This window comes from Cariama cristata, unplaced genomic scaffold (assembly GCF_000690535.1).
Source record: "Cariama cristata isolate BGI_N322 unplaced genomic scaffold, ASM69053v1 scaffold38106, whole genome shotgun sequence".
NCBI classification, from domain to species: Eukaryota; Metazoa; Chordata; class Aves; order Cariamiformes; family Cariamidae; genus Cariama; species Cariama cristata.
The window spans coordinates 6,020-27,296 of NW_009622220.1; the positions used below are offsets into that span (position 1 = coordinate 6,020).

General features: G+C 42.6%; 1 protein-coding gene across 1 annotated transcript in view; it reads right to left on the bottom strand.

Moving 5' to 3' along the window:
• LOC104163305 (BTB/POZ domain-containing protein KCTD15-like) overlaps window positions 1-18,777 on the bottom strand; it is a gene marked incomplete at its 3' end in the record, with an annotated part of 24,391 nt that extends 5,614 nt beyond the window's left edge. The window contains exons 1-2 of the mRNA XM_009702262.1: window positions 18,760-18,777; window positions 17,160-17,335 (exon numbers count right to left, since the gene is read on the bottom strand). Of these exons, the coding sequence (XP_009700564.1) occupies window positions 17,160-17,335; window positions 18,760-18,777 (194 nt within the window). The remainder of the gene's footprint in view (window positions 1-17,159; window positions 17,336-18,759) is intronic.
• Between the last annotated feature and the right edge of the window lie 2,500 nt (window positions 18,778-21,277).

The following is a 21,277-nucleotide window of genomic DNA, read 5'->3' on the forward strand; positions in this document are numbered from 1 at the left end:
CACCGCTGCGTCCCCGCCACAGCAGCACGGTCTACGAGGCGCAGTGGACAGTGCTGCCAGATCTTTACAGTACTGTTTTTCATATTTCCATTATTTTTACTGTCAAACTGATTGGGTTTGTGCACAAGTTCCCAGCAAAGCGAACTGTAATGGAGAAAGCACCTGCAGCTGCTCTCCCCAGGGAGGTACCTTAAAACACCCAACCTGTACAAAAAGCAGGCAGGGCTGGCCAGAGGAGGACAGGGATAACCCAGCTCAGCAGCAAAAGGGTGTCTTCTGCCTTCTGGCCTGACGGTAGTTATGAGGGAGAGATGTTAAAACATTGTCTCTGCCAGGACACATGCTCCCTCACGCCCCGTACAGCGAGGAACGTGGCTAAAGGTTGCGTCTGGCTGCAGCAGGTTTTCTGATCTGCCTCCACGTAAAACTTCAGCTATAATTAGCACGAAAGTCCATAAACAAAGCTCTGTTGTATGGTTATGCTGTACCTTCACACCCTGCTACCTGACCGGTGATTTTAAGCCCTTCTCCAATTACGGGAAAATAGCGCTAAGGAGAGGCACCGTCCACAGCCCAGGTCTGTGCACACGCGACCCGGCTGCGGTACGCTCCAGAAACTCTGCGCGGGCTTCGCCCTCACGGCTCTGCCACACTTTCCATTGTAATCAAAGATAACATCTTGACCACTTCAGATTGCTCCAGGCGTACACTTGGCTTGGAGGGCGTTTCAGCTGGGGAGAATTTTCTTTTAAGCATCTTTTAAATCTTTTATTTGTACAGTGATAGGAAAAAGCAGGGAGAGAGAGAGTCTGAGAGTTAAATTGGGAGTATAAACTGCTGCTCTGCAAACTACGAAATCCAAGCAGCCAGATGTGCTTTGGGACCAGTTCATGTGCCTGAAGACACAGAGAGGTGCCCCAAAGGGGGTTTCTGGCATAAGTACACCCAGATCAGGTACCAGCTTGCCATCCCAAATGGAGTGCAGGCATCAAGCTTGCAGTGTTAGGCAGGTCGCTGCTCCGCATGATCTCGAGCCACCCCAACCGCCGACTCCTTCTTCCACCACTCCTACAAGACCAGAGTGAGCACCCACATTTCAGCAGGGCAGCCTCAAATGCCGGTGTCCTACGGGCACTGCCTGGCCCCATACAGGCATTGCTCAGCCCAGGACCCTTCAATCCTGATGGTACAAGCGAGCAACCACTGATATTCCAGTGCAAAACTGACCTGTAAGAACAAAATGGAGATACTAAAGCCCATAGCCCCAAAAGCCCTCCCTCAATTTTTAACAAGAAAAGAGCATCAAGTAGTATGGTCCGATTTCATAGTCTGGAACTGTGCTAGGGGAAGTTCAGGCTAGAAAGGAGGAGGCATTGCTTCACAGAAAGGGTCGTTAGGCACTGGAATGGGCTGCCCAGGGAGGTGGTGGAGTCACCGTCCCTGGAGGTGTTTAAGAAAAGACTGGAGGTGGCACTTAGTGCCACGGTCTAGTTGACATGGCGTTGTTAGGGCAAAGGTTGGACTCGATGATCCCAGGGGGCTCTTCCAACCAAACCGATTCTGTGATCTCAAGAGAGAGATGGAGGAGGTAGCGCACAAGGTAACAGGTTTATTCATCACCAGTTCTTACAACCTCCTGTTCCTGCCTTCCAACACTATCCTGGAATGCCACAGGAATCTTTTGAGCCGTATGCTCACTTTGCAGTGTTTTTGAAGGATATTACACTCATTAACTATTAAGCACCTGAAGGAACTGCAGGATCTATTACCTAGATTTAATACTTCATATTTTGCTGTTCAGGCTAGAATATCTATTTTTGCAATAGATCAGAGCTAGTCTATATAGTATCAACATGTATTTTTAAAAGTCAATAATCCATAAAGAACATTATCATTTACCATGCCGAATCATTCTTAGGAAATTCTGAAAGGATTTTTTTCCTTCTTTTCATACCATCACTAAAAAGCAAAATTAGGTATGTAATTGATTTTGTAGTTAAAACAAAGGCATGGACGATTATGTTTACCGTTCTCTGTTAAAGTCCACTGAAGCAACAGGTAATAAAATCCACTGAAGTGGAAACTATCTGTTATTTCTGAAATACCACAAAGCATTCATGGTATGGATAAGAGATCCTACAGCTCTTTCTCTTCCACCTGTTGTTAACAGCCTATCTCCACACTGAAGACGCTTTGGCGGGTGACTTTTATATATAATTACATGGAAATAGATACGTATTTTTAGATTTTGATACACGACAGTTATTTTTTAGAGACAGTATTGCCTATACATAAATTAGCAGTTAAGACAAGAACTTGGAAACACTAATCCCAGGTAGGGAAGCCAGTGTCTCTTGGTAGTCAAGAGCCACCCTGGTCCTGCATCCATGCAGCCAAGCATCCCATCAGGTCTTGAGGGAGGAGGAGGAGGAGTGGTCAAACAACTAAAACGAGCAGACCAGTGACCAAGGGAACTGAGGCTTCCATGAGCTGTCCTTTTCAGGCTTTTCATTCCCACTAGGTTTACAAGGGTATTAACCCTAAGCCCTTCACCTCACTGGGATACTGGATTAGGTGCATCAGCCCTGGCCACTCATCCCAAATTTATCAGCAGCGTGTTTGTTCCCCAGGGCCCCACTTATGCCACGCATCTCACGGGGAGTCAACAGCTCAGGAGCAAAGCGCTGCTTAGCCATGAGTAACGGTGGCAGAATCCAGCCCTCCGTCAGGCTAATGATTTTATTTTGCCTTACTAAAGTAGCGTTTATATATTTTAGTGTGTAACAGCTATAAAAAGTCTTCACTAAACAAACAGTTTCTAGTATGTTAATTGCTGTATTACGAATCCTTTCATTGCATTCGGCATATAACCACATTTATAGGCAGGCTAAGTAGACACACACAGACAGAACGGCACTCATTCACTACACACATCAGCATCCCACCACATTTATTTAAGTCATCAGTCACAAAATGCATTTGCTGTGCTTAACAAGAAAAAAAATGTAACTTTCAAATACAGGTGCAATTTGCATTTCTCCGTTAAAAGTTTCCTACGCGCCACTGACGTGGCTTGCTCTTCCCTTCTAACAGGGACAGTGACAAACAGCCTCCCGTTATTTTTTGATGCTTAACCATACTGTTTGCATTCATTTGGTCTGGCTGAGCTGCTCTGGAGTAACCATGACCAGCACAGAGGCCTTGACCACGGCAGGTGTGCAGACACACGGCAGCCCAACGCAAGCGGCGAGGTTGCAGTTACTGTAGTCCAAGAGAGGCCAGTTCTGCCACCCCTATTCCTAACAGGCAGTGACTACTTGGGGAGACTGACAAGGGCAGAGTCTGGCTGACCTGCATATTTTTAACAAAAGTAACCAAATAATAGTACGATATAATAGGAACCCGCAGAACATAGAACTTGTTAATGGTAGGAGCTAAATATTATCCTTTCAGTGAAATATGCCGAAGTCCAGGTAACTGCACAGAAGTTCATACATTGTAGGTAATAGCTAGCTATTTGGGAATTCCTCTCTTTATTTTAAATTGTGGATTTACATTTGAACTCAAAGAAACACGTTAGCTGAATTTCCAGTACTATCATTTTTTCCAGTATAAAGTTCAGGTTACTTTTGCTCTTCTTGTATCTTTTACTTCATTCTAACTGAATTTTTGTCTAAATTGTTGGTGAAGTGTAAAAATATTAATACAAATTTGTATTGCAAAAGTATCATGTTTTTATTATGCCATTGTTGCTGCTGCTCTGATTTGAGCCCTGTGAGGGTTCTTGGCCTTTCATGTTTTCTCAACAGAGGATTTACACTAAATTTTGATCATGAAAATCAATGCAGGAACAAAAATTCTGTAATTTAAAACAAACTCCTAAACTAGCATCTTAGTTTCCCAAAGTGTTCCCTAGTTTCCCAAAGGTTCCTTGCAAGAACTGCATTTCAATTCAAACTTTGTGGGAGTTGCGGGCACTCAACAGAATTAAGTTGTTAATACATGAGAAGATGCACAATTCAAACAAACATTCCTGCCTCTACAAGCCTCTTCTTGCTATTCCTTTAACCATCCCTTCCCCCTCCATCATGGTGCTAGGAGGGCCCTGATGAGGACACAGTTGCACTAAATGCCAGCTCTCTCGCTGCTCACCTACTTGCTGTAACTTCAAGTGGAAGCTAACTCATTATTTTCACTACGATTTTCAAATCTGACTAGATCTGGACATTACTTCCATTACCATCACCCTTGTACAACTGGGCATACTGGGAGGTTGGAAAACATGCAGATACTAGTTATATTTTAATATAAATGGGATAAATCCTCACTCATTGAAGTCGAGAGCGAAACTCCCACTGGGACTCAGTGAAGGTGGAGAAAATTTCAAATGTAACTCATTTGCCTTTCAGGGTGCGAGTCTGGCCCTCCGCATCCTTTGCATGTGTGGGTGCTGTGAAACCAGGACATTTCAGTACACAGCAGGAGAAAGACGGACAGATACTCAAGGGCTGCACAACCCTTTATAAAGTGTCAATGGTGACAGCCAACACATTCACTTTGGTACCCACTGCTCGTGTAAACAGCTAGAATATTTAATCTGCTCAAGCCACAGTCCTTTGCTTCTGATCCCAGACATGCAAAAGCTGAGCAGCTTTTTCCTACAATTCTTTTATTTATTTCCTGGTCCTCAGGAGAAAGTTCCCAGACATGGGCTGCCTGGGACTTCTGCAGCACTGCGCTGTCTGGGATGAGCAGGAACACCAGGCAACCCTCGGTGCCCACGCCGGCCTCCGCTGTACCGGGACCCTCTCCGCTACTGTGAACAGGTAAGATACCAGCCTCTCTGGGTAGTCATAAATTAGCTTTCTGCTTAAAAGAAACTGCCCACACTGCTTGGGCATTTCGTTGGTATGCCAATTTGCTAAACTGGTAAAGCTCTTCTGTTGCTGAGAATGATAATAAGGAAAAAAAAAAAGGGCTTATCTTACATTCTTCCTCTATTTGCTTTTCCTGCAGCCCATCCTTTGGTCCTCCAGTGAGTAAACTACACCAATTTTGCCCACTCCCAGAATGTAACACTGCTGCAATTATACTACTGTACACCTCCAGTACAGCTCGCACCACCACTCACTCTGGCACAAAGACATTGCGGGAAGTTACAGGCAGACTGTAACTGGTTATAATTCTCTATAAGCCTGTATGTGATTGGGAAGTTGCATCCAGTTCTCTCTATCCGTATTTTATCAATCACACTTAAAATGATTGAATGAATGATGCTCCTGTTTATTCTTACATTTGATTAAACTGTACCCAACATAATTTTTCCTGGCTGTTCACTTAAAGAAACTGAGTATGTCAAGAACAATTTTGAAGGGAAAACAACCACCAAAGCCCAGCCCATACATCCGCACCAAATAGGAAGACTTGTGTAACGGTTTTTGCTGGTGAGTCCAAGCCATTGGCAGATGAAAGGCAGAAGCGAAGAGGAATTTCCAGTAGGATTTTTGTTACTGCAGCCGGAGAGGAGGGACAGAGAAGAAGCGACCCGCCGACATGTGCACTGGGAAGAGCCCGGCTCCACAGCCACGTTCCCAAAAAGAGAGGGAGCCCCTGTCTAGGGGCTATGGAGAGGGAACCCACACCCAGGAAGGAGACAGCAATACACCTGCTGCACAGAGGGCATTTGCCCTACAGAATTAAGCTTGGCAAAAACTTTAAAATAATAAGAAAACTGTTAACTGTTGGATTCTGATGAGATATTGAAAAGCTGAACCTGGCTTTTTTATGTAACTGCGAGAGATTCATTCTTAAATACAATACTATGGTCATGGGTTTGATTCTGGTCCCAGTGAAGTCAAGGCCAAAACATCCTTTGATTTAACTGAAAGCAGAAGCAGGCCCCTGCTTTAACCCTCGTGTCTGCAAACAGAATACAACTGGATGTGAACAGAAGAGAAAATGTGTTTGGAACTGGTTACAAATCCATGTGTGATTATTTTTCCCCTCCTCTGTAAGATTAAAAAGTGGTCATTGAATTTTTTTCCTCATTCAACAGCAGTGTTAAGTACTACTGGCCCAAATTCAGCCCTCATTCCCTCCCAGACAACCCCAGCCCAAGGAGAGGACCCAGCTTCTCTATTGTCATCTACTGGTTCCCATGGAGTTCCACTAGCCAAATTTGTCTGTGAAATTGTACATAAGTTTTGCAACGGCAGAATTTAGGCAGCGGTCTCCCAGAAGGCACACTCATTCCCCAAATGCCAAAGCTGCAGCCTTTGGTGTAAAATGTACTGGTACAACTTGTTGGCATAACACAGTATGACACCAAAGAGGTTAAAAAGAGTCCCTGGTTCCCATTGTCCGCTTTCTCAAGAGAGAGGGATTTGCTGCTGCAAAAGCGCCTACCAGATCTAAACGGATTACCTGCAGCACCGGTAGCATCTGCACCCCATTAGGAGAGAGGCGTAACGGGAGCCTGCCCTTTGGACTGGGATTCCTTCAGCGTTTCAGCTTTACGGTGCAAATCTCAGTTTCCAATGCTTGCCAACTGATCCCTTCTGAGTCTGACCAAGAGTAACGGTGCAAATGCTGCATAATAGCTTCCCAGCATCCACGTGCAGGACTCCTTTCGGGTTTTGCTTTATGTAGTCCTCAGCAGATAAAAAAGCAGCAATTTTAGCCTTTGAATGCATACCATACTGTAGTAGAGTGAAATCAACACAGCACAGGTGAACACCGGAATACCTCTGCTCAGCCTATCTGTCCTGGTGCCCAGTTCTGACAGGCAGGCAGATATCACAGTGACTGCATCAATAAGGAATGCAATCGTGCACGCATGCGAAGCTAATAGCCATCCTGCCTGGCAGAGATTCAAGTGACAGCAAATCAGGTAAAAACAAAAAACAACCCCCTCTAAAACGTTTACAGGTGTCATTTCTTTTTTAAGCATCAAAAGATTGCAGTACATGCTAATCACAGCAGATGAGGTAAAGGAGTAGGCAGTTTGGTGGACAGAGCATGGAGATGTGAGTTTTTAACTCTGGAGTTTAATTCCAGCTCTGCAGCTTCTCCCAGCTATCAAATTGGGTTAGGAGAGCCACCAGCCTGGTGTAACTGTATCATGGAGTTATACCAGGGATGGGAGTGACAATACTTACCTGTTTCAGTCACCAGATTATGCATTTAATGTCAGTGCAGCACAAGGGAACAATCTGATGTGCTGCAAGGACTAGGTATACTCATCAATTTATTACATTTCATGTAACAGAGAAACTTGGCAAAGTCAATGTGGCTAGCGGCAGCGTGCAGCACGACCCGTGTCAGCTACAGCCGGGCATCCTCCACACCATCTCCTTACTCTGTGCTCGAGAGATCCAGCCTCCCTTATGCCTTCACATATGAATCCTGTGTTCGCATGCCTGCATATTTCTTCTATTTAAATATGCACCTTGTTCTTAAAGATTTTATTAACCCATTAATAGATTAATTCTGATTTCAGTTATACAGGAACAAATTTGGAGTAACTCCTTCAAAACCAGCGGAGTCATCTCTTTGGGAAGGCCACCTGGCCAGGAAAGGTACGTGCACGCACCTGTAAGTGCATGATACTTTGTCTTCATTTGCCTGTTGGTTTTACACCTTCAGATGTTTTTGAGACCGAGTACTGTGGAGACCCAGCAGAAGCATCTTGCTACAATGCTGAGGTTCTCGTAACTCCTTTCCACACGTCACATCAGTTTATATCCCTGGTGTAACTCCACAGAGGTCAACAGGCTTACCTTACTGATTATTTTGGCCAGGTTTATTATTAGGCCAATTTTCTAAAAGAACAGGGCTTACTTTGTTTCCATTTAAGTTTATGGTAAAACTCTCATTGACTTTACTGGAAGAGAGATTTGGTCCAATGTACCAATATCCAAACCACCTCCATTTATTTCAATGAAAGTAAGCAAGGAATTAATAAGGTCCAATGTATTTTTAAATCTTAGATTTCATAAATGATCACAAGCATGTAGGTCACAATATACACACAGAATGACACCTACGACAACCGCCAGTGGGATCATTAAAATAATTAAGTTAGGCCTAGAGACAAATTCATTTCATAACATGTTCCTTACAAAACAGATACCCCCTTGCTTCATAATCTAGGGAGTCTGTTTTATAAACTTCCTAAGTAGTTCATGAAATATCCCCCTAAGCAGACCAGGTCTACTTGCCATTGCAGGGTCTTTATAAATCAAAAGTTTATAAATCAAAAGACAAACACCACTGATGTGTATTCAAAGACCAAATATGAAGAGGTAACGCCTCATCTGCTCCACCTGTACAGTGGTTAGCTGTGAACTCAGGACACAATTTCCAGTACAAAGCTACCAAATCCGCATCTTTACATAACTCCTCTCCTTGCGATCAGGGAGCTGGATACAGAGCCCATGAAGAAGCAATCAATAAAGGAGATTCCCCTTTGCTTTAAGTGTAAAGCTGCTACACCTGTGAATGTGAGCACAGGTGCAGTACTTTACACCACGCTCATCGGCAGGAAACAGCCTCCGCCAGCAGCACATAAAAGGAGGAGACAGGTTGCTTCTGCAGCATCCTATGGGAGTGGCTTCTTAAAATATGCTGCTAGTGCTTTTCATATTCTTGCCTTGAAAATGACTGCTGAAAAATACATAAATTGTGCTGCTAGCACCAAAGTGCCCTGTCAGGTGAGTGGTAAGCAAAAGCAGCAATGAAAGAAATGACAAGGTACTTGACCAACTAACCTCAGAAAGTGATAAAGACTGATTAAAAAAAAAAAAAGTTGAATTTTTGGTCTCCTTGTCTGCTGGCTTCTCTTTGTGAGTTTTAATAAACCAGGCTAGTTTTCAACCTGTTGTAAGCAGGAGGGGTGGGAATTACTAATGTGCTAAGTGTAACTCTGCTACAGTTGTGTTATCATTGCAGAAGAAGAAAGGGAAGAGCAGAAAATGAGACAAGGTCAGCTGGGTTTTGCACCAAAGGTACTGGAGACACTGTTCAATGTTCATCTTCTGGACTCCCCTCAGAGGCCGTAAGTGACATCCCTCCTGATCACAGCCAGGCTGCATGGAGATGCCTGTTCTTCCTTTTGACTAGCTGAGCCAAACAAGCTAGTATCTAGATAGAAATGTGTAATTTTTTCAAATTCAGGTTTTTTGAACAGCCTGCACCAGGCATAGCACCAGAGCCATAACTTTATTTCTGTATGTAAGTCAGGTAAGTGTCGATTTGCTACCTTCTCTCTGTGACTAGCTTGGTCTGCCTCTTCCTAGATGCTGTAATACCCATTCGTGCCTAGAGCTCCACACAACCCAGGCTGTAAGTGTACAGGAAACAATAATTTCTGAAAAAGTGTTCATCAGAGACTAGCTAGGTAGTATTTTCTTGTACATTTCATCAAATATTCCAAGTAAACACACAAATAATTAATTCATCAACACGACCCAATCACGGCACCCAATTACAGCAATATTTGTACTCCAAAGGGTGAACTCTGCCTTCCTCTCCAGAGCCCGTGGGCAGTCTCCGGGCAGTGGCTGTGCTGGGAAGGCAGCAGTTACAAAGTCCACTAAGGAGTAAACATCTTTATCACAGCAGACAGCTCAGCTCTCTTGTGGCACCCTACATGCCAGTTAGTAGGAGATCCTGGAGAGGTGGACACAGACAGGTCTGAAGAGTCCATTTCCATATAAATTCCTTTCCTCCCGTATCCCCAAGTCACTGGAATGAAGGGTTAGGGATACAGGGACTATTTTCCTTTACCACCAAAGCTACCGCTCCAGCTGTGCAACAACAGCCCTGGGTAACATGGGGAAATCTGCTATCGTGGTGTGCTTCCATGGGCTCTGCCAGACCCTGAATCCAGGACTTTTTCCCCATCTGCGAAAGCTAGAGACAGGGTATCTAACATCATCATTCCCAGCTGTAATTATATCCCTGTTACAGATTATTTTTATTTTCCACAGAGGCCAAGCCATGTGCCCCTCCCCTGGCACAGGGGTGCTCACAGACCTGGGACTGGTGTGACTCCTGCAGCGGCGGCTCCGGCCAGATGCAAGAGGAAAGGGTTCCTCTGCCCCACACGCTGCCTGGGCGCTGGGCTGGATGCGTCCTAGCAGCAACACACGTCTGTCCATAGGAATGAACGCTTTACACCTTTCCCAGAGCTTACTAAAGCACTGCATGGACTTGTGTGACCTCAGCCACACAGCACCCGTACAAAACAGCAATATGTGGCTTTGCAGACGGGGAAAGACTGGTTCATTTTGCACCATCTGATTCAGCAGCCTGGTAATGAGAGTTCCTTTGCTTGCTCCAGCTCCCACTCCAGTAAGTACAACATCCATAGGCAGACTGAGGGGAGACAGAGGATAGGAAGGGGAAAGGCACTTTTTAAGGGCTTTTTCCTTAAGGGTTCTGCTGGTCAAAATTCCCTTGGAAACCAAAAAGAGTTTTGCCTAGTCAACAACCAAATAAGAAAAACTCAAAAGATTTCTCTCTAAATTGCAGGTGCATGAAATGAAACTGAATATTACTTTAATCTCCATGAAAATTCTTACGTTAATTCAGAAAGGGTGCTGCATATAACCAAAATATCTGGTTTTCGTCTCCTTTACTTGTTCTCATCTGCAGCATACACCCAATTGCTTTAAACAACGGCAGAGCTCCAGGGAGCCCTGGCAGGCTCACCTCTCTCTGCAGAGCTGCCACGCTGGTGTGCAGTGCTCATACACTGTGCCCATAACCTGCATCTCTGAGCGTTTGTAATGTGCAGGGAAAACACTTTGCTCCTGCCTCTTTGAGTGTTTTGCTTTAAAGTCTGTGTATGGTTTAAGTTCATAATACCTGTTAAAATTAATGAGCTTTGTGCTGCAGCTCACATGCAGGCGCATTTTGTAGCACTCTGCCTGAACGTGGGCTGCTGGCTCTGACTCAGAAACTCTGCCTTTTCAGTAATATACAACAGTTCAGAGTGTCAGAGACTGGCGTCACCCCACAAACAGCTCAACCTCAACAACTGACCTAGGTGGTATGAGCGGTACCTTACAAAGGGTGTAATGTGCCATGGCCACAAGCTTGCCTATGTCCTTCACTGTGCTTAAAACAGAGTCATTTAGCAGGTGTGCAGGGATGAGAGGGATCGAAGAGGGACAAGACACTATACAGATGCTGGGGTAGGTGAGCAGTGTGGAACAGCAGTGACATGGAGAGGTTTGTGAGGATGAACGCTACTGACGCCATGGTGATGCAGGACTGCTGCGGCATGGGGCTGGCAGGAGGCTGTGCTGGGGCCCAGGAGAGCTGACACTGCTTCTGCTCCAGGTCAGGTTCTTGCCCTTGAACGTGCTGTGCTTTCACAGCCGCCAACAATCTCTGGTTATGAACAAACCTGGTCTTCACTTCACTTCACCCGTCCAGAGTACAGGCCTTGTTTAAGGTTTTAGCCAAACCAGGACAACACCCTAACTGCCAGCATGGGGTAAGTGACAGAATTTGCTAATTGGACATTGTTTTCCGGTAATAACATCAATAATACACAGATTTGATGGGAAATTAGCAAATAAGTTATTACAAGAGCGACACTGGATTGATCCTACATGAGCAAGAAATGTAAGATGTTCTCAAGTATGCTAAGTCTGGAGAATTATATATCCTAAACATCCAAATTAAGAATTTCCCTGCTCCCATTCGAAGAAGTGCAGAGCACGACCCACTGGATCCCTTACTGGAAAGGACGATGTGGAAAATCTGTCTTGTAGATCACAGTAGCAGGTGCATTTGAGCTTATAAAACCACTGTTACCTGGCTACATGAGGTCAGCAATCATGTTCTGTCAGGGACAACAGAGGGGTCCTAAAACTTGCAGAGGAGCATTCCCCTGAACTCAGTCCAGCCCAGTGTGCCTGCAGAAAAGCGGGGAGAAGCAGAAGATCTCGGGTGTCAGTGCTGAGCTCCAGCAACCAGAGAGATGGGGGTGCTGGAGGAAAAGGTAGGGGAATTAAAAACTACAGATAGCTACTGAGTAGCTAGAATCAGAAGGTCATGCTTGGTAGGAGAGCTTGTCTGAAGGTGGGTCTATACAAGAATGACAATTTGTTTTGACAAGAAACATAGAGGAGAAGGCATACGTATTAGGGGACTCCTTTGTAAATCACCAAAAAAGTGGATGGGTTCAGAGAAAACTGAGGCAGGGATATGCCTAGAAAACTCTACTATGTAACAGCTAAGGTCATTAGTTTCTGAAACAGTTAATAAAGCCTGCACTGGTTTTCTTGGGAGGACAGAGCTTCCAGAGAAGGGGGTGGTGAAGCCCAGGTGCCCCAAAAGCTGAGATCAGGACATGCACTATGTCTGCACTGGCTCAGCGTGTCTTGGGCTGCAGGGCCAAAAAGCTCCGTTTTCCCGCAGAAGGAAGGCTGGGAGCAGAGAGGCCCCAAACACGGTGTGCTACAAACTACCAGGGAGAGGCTCTCCGGGGTCTCTGCACCCACCCTATTCCCACCTAGACAGTGCTGCTTCAACTAAAATTAGTCCTGCTTCTGTCACCTGTCTAACGCCACGGAAAGCGTGAGCTTTTATAAATACATTTGGAACAAAAGAACATACATATCTTTAAGAGAGGGTTATACAACAAATACTAATTAAGCAAGAATGTAAGGTAAATACATTTACCTTTTATAGCAGAACAACTCACAAAGAGCTCACAGCAATTCTCTAAATTAAAAACAGTATTCAGGGCTGCGAAAAGGACAGGCTTCTGATGAAAAATCTTGTTTTGCTTTCTAACAAAAATTCAAAGTGATACCAAAATTTCCAGTGAAATCGAGAAGCTGGGGTTTGCTGTGGTATAGAGGGATTTGGAACTTCCAGTTCTTTTCCACTTGAAGTCAATGAGACGTCTGCCACTGAGTTCAGTGGGAGTAAGACTGGAGGCAACATCTTTGGGTATTCCCGACCGCACCTTAGGAGCTTGGACTTTTGGTGTGGGTTTGTGTTTTGAATGTAAGAATTGTCTCACTCCCTTGGATAAATACAATTTGCAACTCACTTCATAGATGTGCTAGAGGTTTTGCAGCCTTTACAATCTGTCATATAAATCCATATTCAAGTGTCAATGTGTGAAGGGGCTGCTTTAGAGGTCCTCTGGGTGAAAACATGAATGGAATTTCTAGAGGAAATGCTCTCAGAGATGAATAATTTGTCTACTTAGCCAGTTACTTTAGAAACAAGATGTTGATGGTAAGAGCCACTAGACCGAATTCAACAGGTTTATTTTCGTTCTACCTGTAACTCACAACTACCAGAGCTGGGAGTTTTGGTGGGAGAACTTGCTGAAAATAATCTATTGAAAATGAGCCTCAGATCCAGGTAAGACAACGCTGGCCTCCTTGTACCTCCAAAGCTTGTTAACTTTAATGGCAATTTTGGGTATGCACGGCAAGCAGCCCCAAGTAGCTACAGGAAGAGGGATTAATAATATTATTTCTGAGATTATTTTCCATGACCACCATCATTACTCTGTTGTTGAACAGTTTCTTTTATATGTTTCTCATTTTCCTTGTCTTTCACCCTCTGAAAGGCAAGCTTGCTTTCTTAAATGGTGTTTCATTCAAAAAGCCACCTGGAAAGGTATGTAAGAGTAGTGCATCAGGTGAGCGTGAGTGGTTTAGAAACCGTCTTTGACAGTGGCTGTTTAACCCTCTTCTCCTTTGGCACACCAGTTGTGCACTGCTCAAGTTTTTTCGTTTTTAGATGAGAGAATTTATGTAGCCCATAAAAAATTTGTTAGAAAGAGGGTGTCTACCCCCTTTAATGCCTAATCTGGCAGCCTTTACTTATGTAAATTTAATCAATGGACAAATGCTTTTCTCACAGCAGCTGCACTAATACAAACAACATCAAAGACTTCGTCAAAGTTGCTCTGGAAGAACTCTGGGATCACTGAAATGCAAGATTTGGCCTCCAACTTCACACCACCAGCCACTCACGTGAGTAACACTTCCCGAATCAGGTCCTTTCTCTCCCCGAATTAGAGCCAACCACATAACTTGGGAACAGCCAAGCAGAGCCAGCCGAGTGGGCTGAGCACAGTCAATCCTAACAAATTACAATAAGAAATGTATCACGCTGCCTGCTGTCAGGTGTAATTTATATCATACCAGAGGGGTGACTGGAGAGCAGGTATAGGCAGGAACTGGTCATACCTATACTTGCTCCAGCTGGGCCTGATCTGGCAAGCTGCTGGGAGCTCTTCCCTCCCATTGAAGTCAGTGTGAACTGAGTCTGGTCAGGACCTAACAGGATTGGGCCTCCTCAAAATACTATGGAAGTATAAACGTGATCTGATGTTTGGTTTTTTTTCTGTTTTTCCATTAGCATGTGATGCCTCTGTGTATGCATACCCTGATTGTTTTTATACACATGCTCACAATCTGTACGTGTCCTTAAACATACATGTACAGTATATACTACAAGCGAAAAGCCTACTTAGCATTTTGGAGCACAGAGAAAGAAATAGAGATTGTAACACAAATAGAGTGGAAGTTTATTCCCACTGCTTTCAATTTTAGTGAGCGCAAACTATTTTATGTGACTGGAGCTAAGATTTAGCAAAGCATTTCAGCATATGCTTACATCTTTTGCTGAAATACAATCTATAAATTTGTTTCATTTCTTAGATTTGAAGCTTTTAAACTGACACTTAAACCAAGAGTCTAACACGCTGTCCAAAATAATCCAGAAAGCCCTGTGTGCAGATGAGTACAGCCATGCCTCTATATGTGGCCATGCATATTATCTCTGAGCATAAGCTAACAGTGCTCTGGCATTATTTCCAGATGTCTTGCTCAGAAAAGCTATCTCCTTCCTCCTGCACCTGTGAGAGACCCGGAATTCCTCTCCCAGCCAGACCACTGCGAAGACAGTCCATGCCTTGTGGAAGATACACACCAGGGCAGTGAAGCACCATCAGGAGCTCAAACCATCTCCACTGAAATAACTGCAAGTACTTTGCCTTAACTAGGAACGAGAGCCGGCCAGACTCAGTGGGGAGTAACTAACCAAGTCTACTATGCAGCACTGCAGAAAAACAAATGAAAAAAAAAAAATTTAAAAAGGAAAAAAGGGAAAAATAATAAATTAACATGTACCCTTCATCCAGCTTCATAATGTATGTAGCAATATGTCCTACTTGGGATGCTGGTGAAGAGTTATCTTTTGCTTTAAAAATTATGTGATTTACAGATCTCATCCTGTAAGCTCTTTCTCCAGTGAGAACTGCAGTTTGAGCAGCTGAAAAAGCATTCAAGCCTTATAGGATAGCAGAGCAATACAAACAAAAGACAGTACAGAGCAAAACATCAGGCAGCATGTCAGCTCTGGTCAGTCACAGTTTTGTACTTTCAGTTTAAACAAAGTACAAAATCCGAAGAAATACGCTTTTGTTATTTATCAAATAGAAAAAAAAATGTTTTAGATCAGTACTCTATATTATCTTTAAATAAAATTTGTGAATTTATATATATTTTCCCACAGCTTCCATAACTGAAGCTTTTATTAAGTAAGTCTGATATGGGGCATATTTTAAAAATAGTGTCAGCGGAGATATTTTAAAATGTGGAAACAGATGTGCTACTCTATAACAACTGCTGATTCTCTCTGTATTTTTTTATACTATGAAGCATTTGTCTGCCTCTCTGTTATAAATCTCTCCCCACCGAACAGATTTCTTCTCTATGATTAAAGTAGTACAACACAGACATCATTAAACAGATACTGTCCAGAAAAATCATATTGTTTTGGCCTGACCATAAAATATAGGTATTTCAATAATTGTTTCTTTTCCATAGAGAATTTCAACAGCTCCCTTTCCTTGGAATGAAATCACAGCCATATGCTTTATGACATCAGAGGCATTTCAAGGTGTCTCCATAAATGTCATTTATTGCTTGGGAACCTGCCAAATCTGTGCAAAAATCCCTAGTTCTTTTAAAGGAAAAAATCTTCAAATGAAGCTAGAGCTTTACACTGGTGGTCATACCAAAAAAATACACCTATCCCTTATGGAAACACTGGCCATGCAGGTAGCAAAACCTCTGGCAATGAAACCTGCTGACCTGGGCTCTGGTTCGCTTCTGAGACAATAGTGCCTCCTTTAACTGTTCCGCTGGGGACCCTGACACTGCACATCCACACCTTTTCTTGGTTACACAGGAGGCACTTAGCCTTCTGAAAAATAAGCAGTTCAAATGACGAAAAGCTGAATTGGTTTAGTGATCATAACTGTAAATCAGAATCAGCTATATCTTAACGTACTGCTCCAGTGAATCTGCTTTAACCCTTCACACAGCGGTCCCTTCCACACTACTGTCATAAGCCTGATGCTGCCTAGGATCGCCCAGCCTTCACGGTGCCCGGTACCTCCCAGGACCGGGAGCCAGGCAAATAATAAAGAGACTCTATGTCATATACACAAATATACTCTCATGCCACATCTATTCATCATTTGGCATAGCTGGAGTCTACTCTGAGATAATACTGGCCAGATCTACATAAATCTTGCCAGATGTGTCACCAACCTGTCCGGCACAAATCAGCTACCTTTGAGCATGCAAAGATTCAATCCCATCTGCAGCTGCAAGCAGACAGAGCAGGTCAGGCGGCCACTGCCCAAAGGAAACGACCACTGACACTGAGGCACACAGCTACCACTCAGGTTAGGATTTTGGCTGGGCAACAGAAGAATCCATTAGTCCCAGTGTAACAGAGCCATTCTGTTTTCTTAAGGAAGAAAAAAAAATCTTTTTTTCCCCCTGAATCTGAAAGAAAGAAGTTGCTTGGTACAGTTGGAAATAATCTAGGGCAGCACACCAACAGGTGCTTCAAATGTATCGGCAAAGTGCAGAAGACGTTGAGAGAGAAAATGAATAGACTTTCTAAATAATACATAAATTTTACAGGCTCTTTTTTCTGTAGAACCCCAGTGAAGTTACTGTATAAATCGAAAACTGAATTATTCATAAGTGGTGAATATATAATAAATCGTATTTTGTATTGAAATATTCCTCACAGGTACATGCCTCTTTCCATGCAATGAAAAGAACCGGGCAGCGAGCCTGAAACCACCAAGGTCTTACCTGGAGTCTGGGTACTTTGTCAAGGTAGCCAGGCTGCTGGTGTACATGTGTCCTCCTACATCGATGTGCACGGGAGCGTTCGACTTGGTGAGTTGAGCTGGAAGAGGAATTCCTTGAGCAGCCAGAGGAGAAACCGGGGACCGTGTTAGAGACAGACGGGACATGCTTCTTCCCTCCTGCAAAGGGAAGGCAAAAAAAGAACAGTTTCTCTTAAATGTAGCAGTATGTTACCTTTCTTTCCGGTGTGATCACAGATCTAATCAGATCATTTTTGCATCTGCCTGATCACATATTCAGCTAACAAATTATTGCCACCACTGTAATTAAGTGTATTTGCATCATTTTCTTCAAAGTACCAGAGGGGAAGAGAAAGATGCTTATTAGCAATAAGAAATCAAGAAAAAAATTTTTCAAGGTGTCAGCCTCAAGGGGCATAAAACAAACTGCAAAATTCTAATTAAAGGTCGCGGGCTTATGTGTTAGATGTGAAATATCCCCTGACAAACGAATAACCAATTTGTGAATTGGGATTCAGGGGTTTTTGCAAGTTTGTCTCAGTAACGAGACACCTCTAAATTAGTGACTTCCTCAGTACCTAAGGCATTTAGTTTATACACGTAGTAAATTTCACATCAAACTAAGATCAATTTTCTGGTTTATTTTCAATAATTGTGAAATAAATGGATAATTTTTGGTTAAGCCTTAATACTAGACATAAAGAACTAATAAGCCTTCAAACTGAAAGCAATTAATACCTGGAAGCAGTGAAAACAGGAAGATACATAAACTGACCCATGCTTTCATGGCAAGACGCGTTAGAAAGTACTGTACAATCTGGCATGTGAAATTACAAATTCAACAATCCACCTAATGTTTACTGCCCTAAAAATATTTGAAAATTAGTGAAATTTCTGAGTTGAGTCCAAAAATCTTCAGCTGATGTACAAAGCAAAAAATACTGCAATGACTTAAAAATGAACAGGACAAGCATAGCAAAAGAAAATTCCTCAATTCTCTTCTCTAAGAAAAGCACAGCTTATTCCACATAAAACATGTGTCTCAAAGCAGATTTCAGTTAAATCGGTATAGACAGCATACATGTTAAACAGAAAAAAAACCTTTTATAAAAGTTTAAGAAAATGTCCATCTATTCTCCCCCTTATGGGTAAAGCAACATATGCAAAACATTATAGTTGAAGACATTTCTGAATATAATCTAATTTTCTTGGTATTTTGTTCTGCAAGCGTGCTACCAAGCATCCAGGCTTTTCCTTACATCTGACAAGCACTTTACATGCAGCGTTGCAAAGTGAATTCCCATTTCTCCCACATTACTTTGACAATGTTTCTTAGAAATCTAAAGCTGGTCTCGCCTTTCTCTTAGCAATATTTTGCACAAGATGCCTGGCTACGCCACTCGATGAACATACAATTAGCAACATTCTTTGTTAAAAAAATTTCTCAGCTATACAGAACGGGATTGAAAAATCTTAATACATCTAGACAGCTTCACAAAGTCATCACAACATCTCCATTTACTGTATTTCATCTTGGTTAGTTCTTAAGAATCTCCTGCATCTACAGCACAGAAATACATCACCCCATTATGAATCCACATCCTTTTCTCTTCAGAAGCTGGACGGACATCCACACTGAACACGAAGCAAATACCAACTCTGTCCTAGGACTTCTGTGTCAGCGATGCGAAATTGGGCATTAACATTTTTACTACAGCACCACCTTCAAGGAAAGTGATTGAATCCTTTCATGACCGAAAACGTTGCTTTCTTGTTTCCCACAAGAGCCTGTTGTGGGCAATCTTCAGTAAATATGTCATATAGGATAAATAAAAGAACTAACTTTCAAAAACAACTTAGTGTGTAAGTACCTACAGCATTTTAGTGACACGTTTCCTAATCTGTGGTTGCCTTATCTGTCTGCTAACACAGACAAAGGTTGGGATTTTTTTCTTACCAAAGAGCACTGTAAACTCATGTTCACTCTCTACTCCTTCACTTAAATGAAAGGGTCAGAAGATCCAGGCTGAATGTCAACCCTGTCTTTGTTCAGACCCCAACTATTATCACTAATGATAAAGGTACAGACCTCGCACCGTACTGAGCTGCCTTAGAAATAAATCTCATGCAGTTTCACAAAACAAGTGCCTAATTAGGGCTCATCTGCACCCCTTGTTACAATTTCCAAATGAAATCAAAGGACTTCCAGTCCTCTGTAAACGCGTCTTGCATTTAACCATTTGTCTTGAAATACAGACTTCAATTTTAAAATATGCACAGATGGCTAAAGATCAAGTGATCTGAATCTATTTGTGCATATTTAAACACTGCTGCTATCTTAGGATTTTGTTTAATGTTAGTATACCAGTAAATTCCTTGATCTGTAAAGAGTCTGAGATTCTCACTGAGGCCATGCTCACACAGTAGATATTTAATTTATACTACTCACTGGAGGGACCTTTTGAACAATCCTCTGCTTTTGGCATCTCTCAGCTAGAGCATGTGTTGAAAAAACAATTATAGAAAATCACTGGAAAGCTAAAATAGTTCTCAAACTTCTATGGCTTTTCATACTTATTGAGGGTGCCACTGTTTTTTGGGGGAGGGGAGGAGAAGGGGAATTAAAACGCAGTCTTTTCCCCTGGTTGGAGAGGATTCGTATCAAAAAAAATGAATCCTACGTTTTTATCAAAGTTGTGGAACTCAATCATTTTCATATGAGCAAATTATCAAGGGGCGTAATTGCCAAGCACTACATAAAGGGCACTGAAAACACTCCTATTGCTCAAAAAAAATAAATACCCCCTATTTCTTAAGGTACCGTAACCCTATTTCTAATGGCTCCTTCCTCTTAATGTAAAACGCAGCTAAAATTCATCACACTGAGTAATGTACTTATTTTATGCACAAAGCAAAATCCTAAATGTATTTATCCAGTGAAAGTCTTTATGCACGTATTTTCTAATACTGATGTGAAAATTAAAACCTTAAGGGTAAATATCACAGAAACACTAACAAACTTCATTTATTAAACCATGTAAAATAATCCTTGCTCTTTAGCTGCCTACAACAGGATACAGCATCCCAACTAGTGGCACAGGCAATAACCCTGCTCTAATAAGTAACACAGGAACCTGCTGAAGGCAAAATCAATAGAGCCTGATTCCCAAATTATGTGAATATTTAGTTTTTCAAACATTACACACCAAGATCTTTCAGAGCCAGCTTATCTTTTTCTGCCTTTCTAAGCTAACTGCATAAGTACTGCTTGTAAAAACTATTTGCCCATGCAAAGTGAAATAATCACAATGCCATGCTCATTTACACACAAAATGATTTTGTGTCCCATTGTGCTCACAGTTGTTCAGCTCTCTAGGGGTGATTAAACTAGCTATGCTGCTACAGCTTGAGATGATTTCACTGAATCGTTTCTCCATGAAGTTGCTTCTTTGCTAAGCTGTTATTTTAACCATAAAAGGTAAACAGAAGGCAGTTGTAAGAGCTCCATTCAGCTCCGTGCCCAGGGCTATAACCCTAGGGCAGAGAATGCTGAAAGACTGCAGAATTTTCCAGGGTGTTGCCTTTCTTGCTCTAAAGCCTTCAGGAATACTGTTCATTTAATACACACTCTAGATGATACATTTCAGATCCTACTAAAAGAAAGACTTCAAAAGTGTAAGAACTTTTGGGCGGATGAAGCTTTCCCACCTCTGCACATAGCTCAGGGCCATGGTAACCAATACTGCTGTTGATGTTGGGAAAATACAGTAGAAATAAACCGCACAGAGCAGAGCAGACAGATAGGGACAAGGGAGGTGAAAGGTTGCAGGAAAGAAACAGGCAGCAGTCTGGAAGGGATAACGAGAAAAAAGGGAAAAGAATGAAAAAGGAGGCGGCTCTGAAGGAGGGACAAAGTTAAATCAAGGAGCAGGCACTTAAAAGACTACAGATGGAAGCAAGACTAATTAAGGATGTAAAAGCGCTTTGTTTCTAAAGTTTATTGTTGCCAGGATAAAAATTAATTGAAACTAATGCTGTTATTCACTCGTGCAGTTTAATTCCTTCATGCGCATTTAAGACGTGAAATGAAAACGGCAGGTT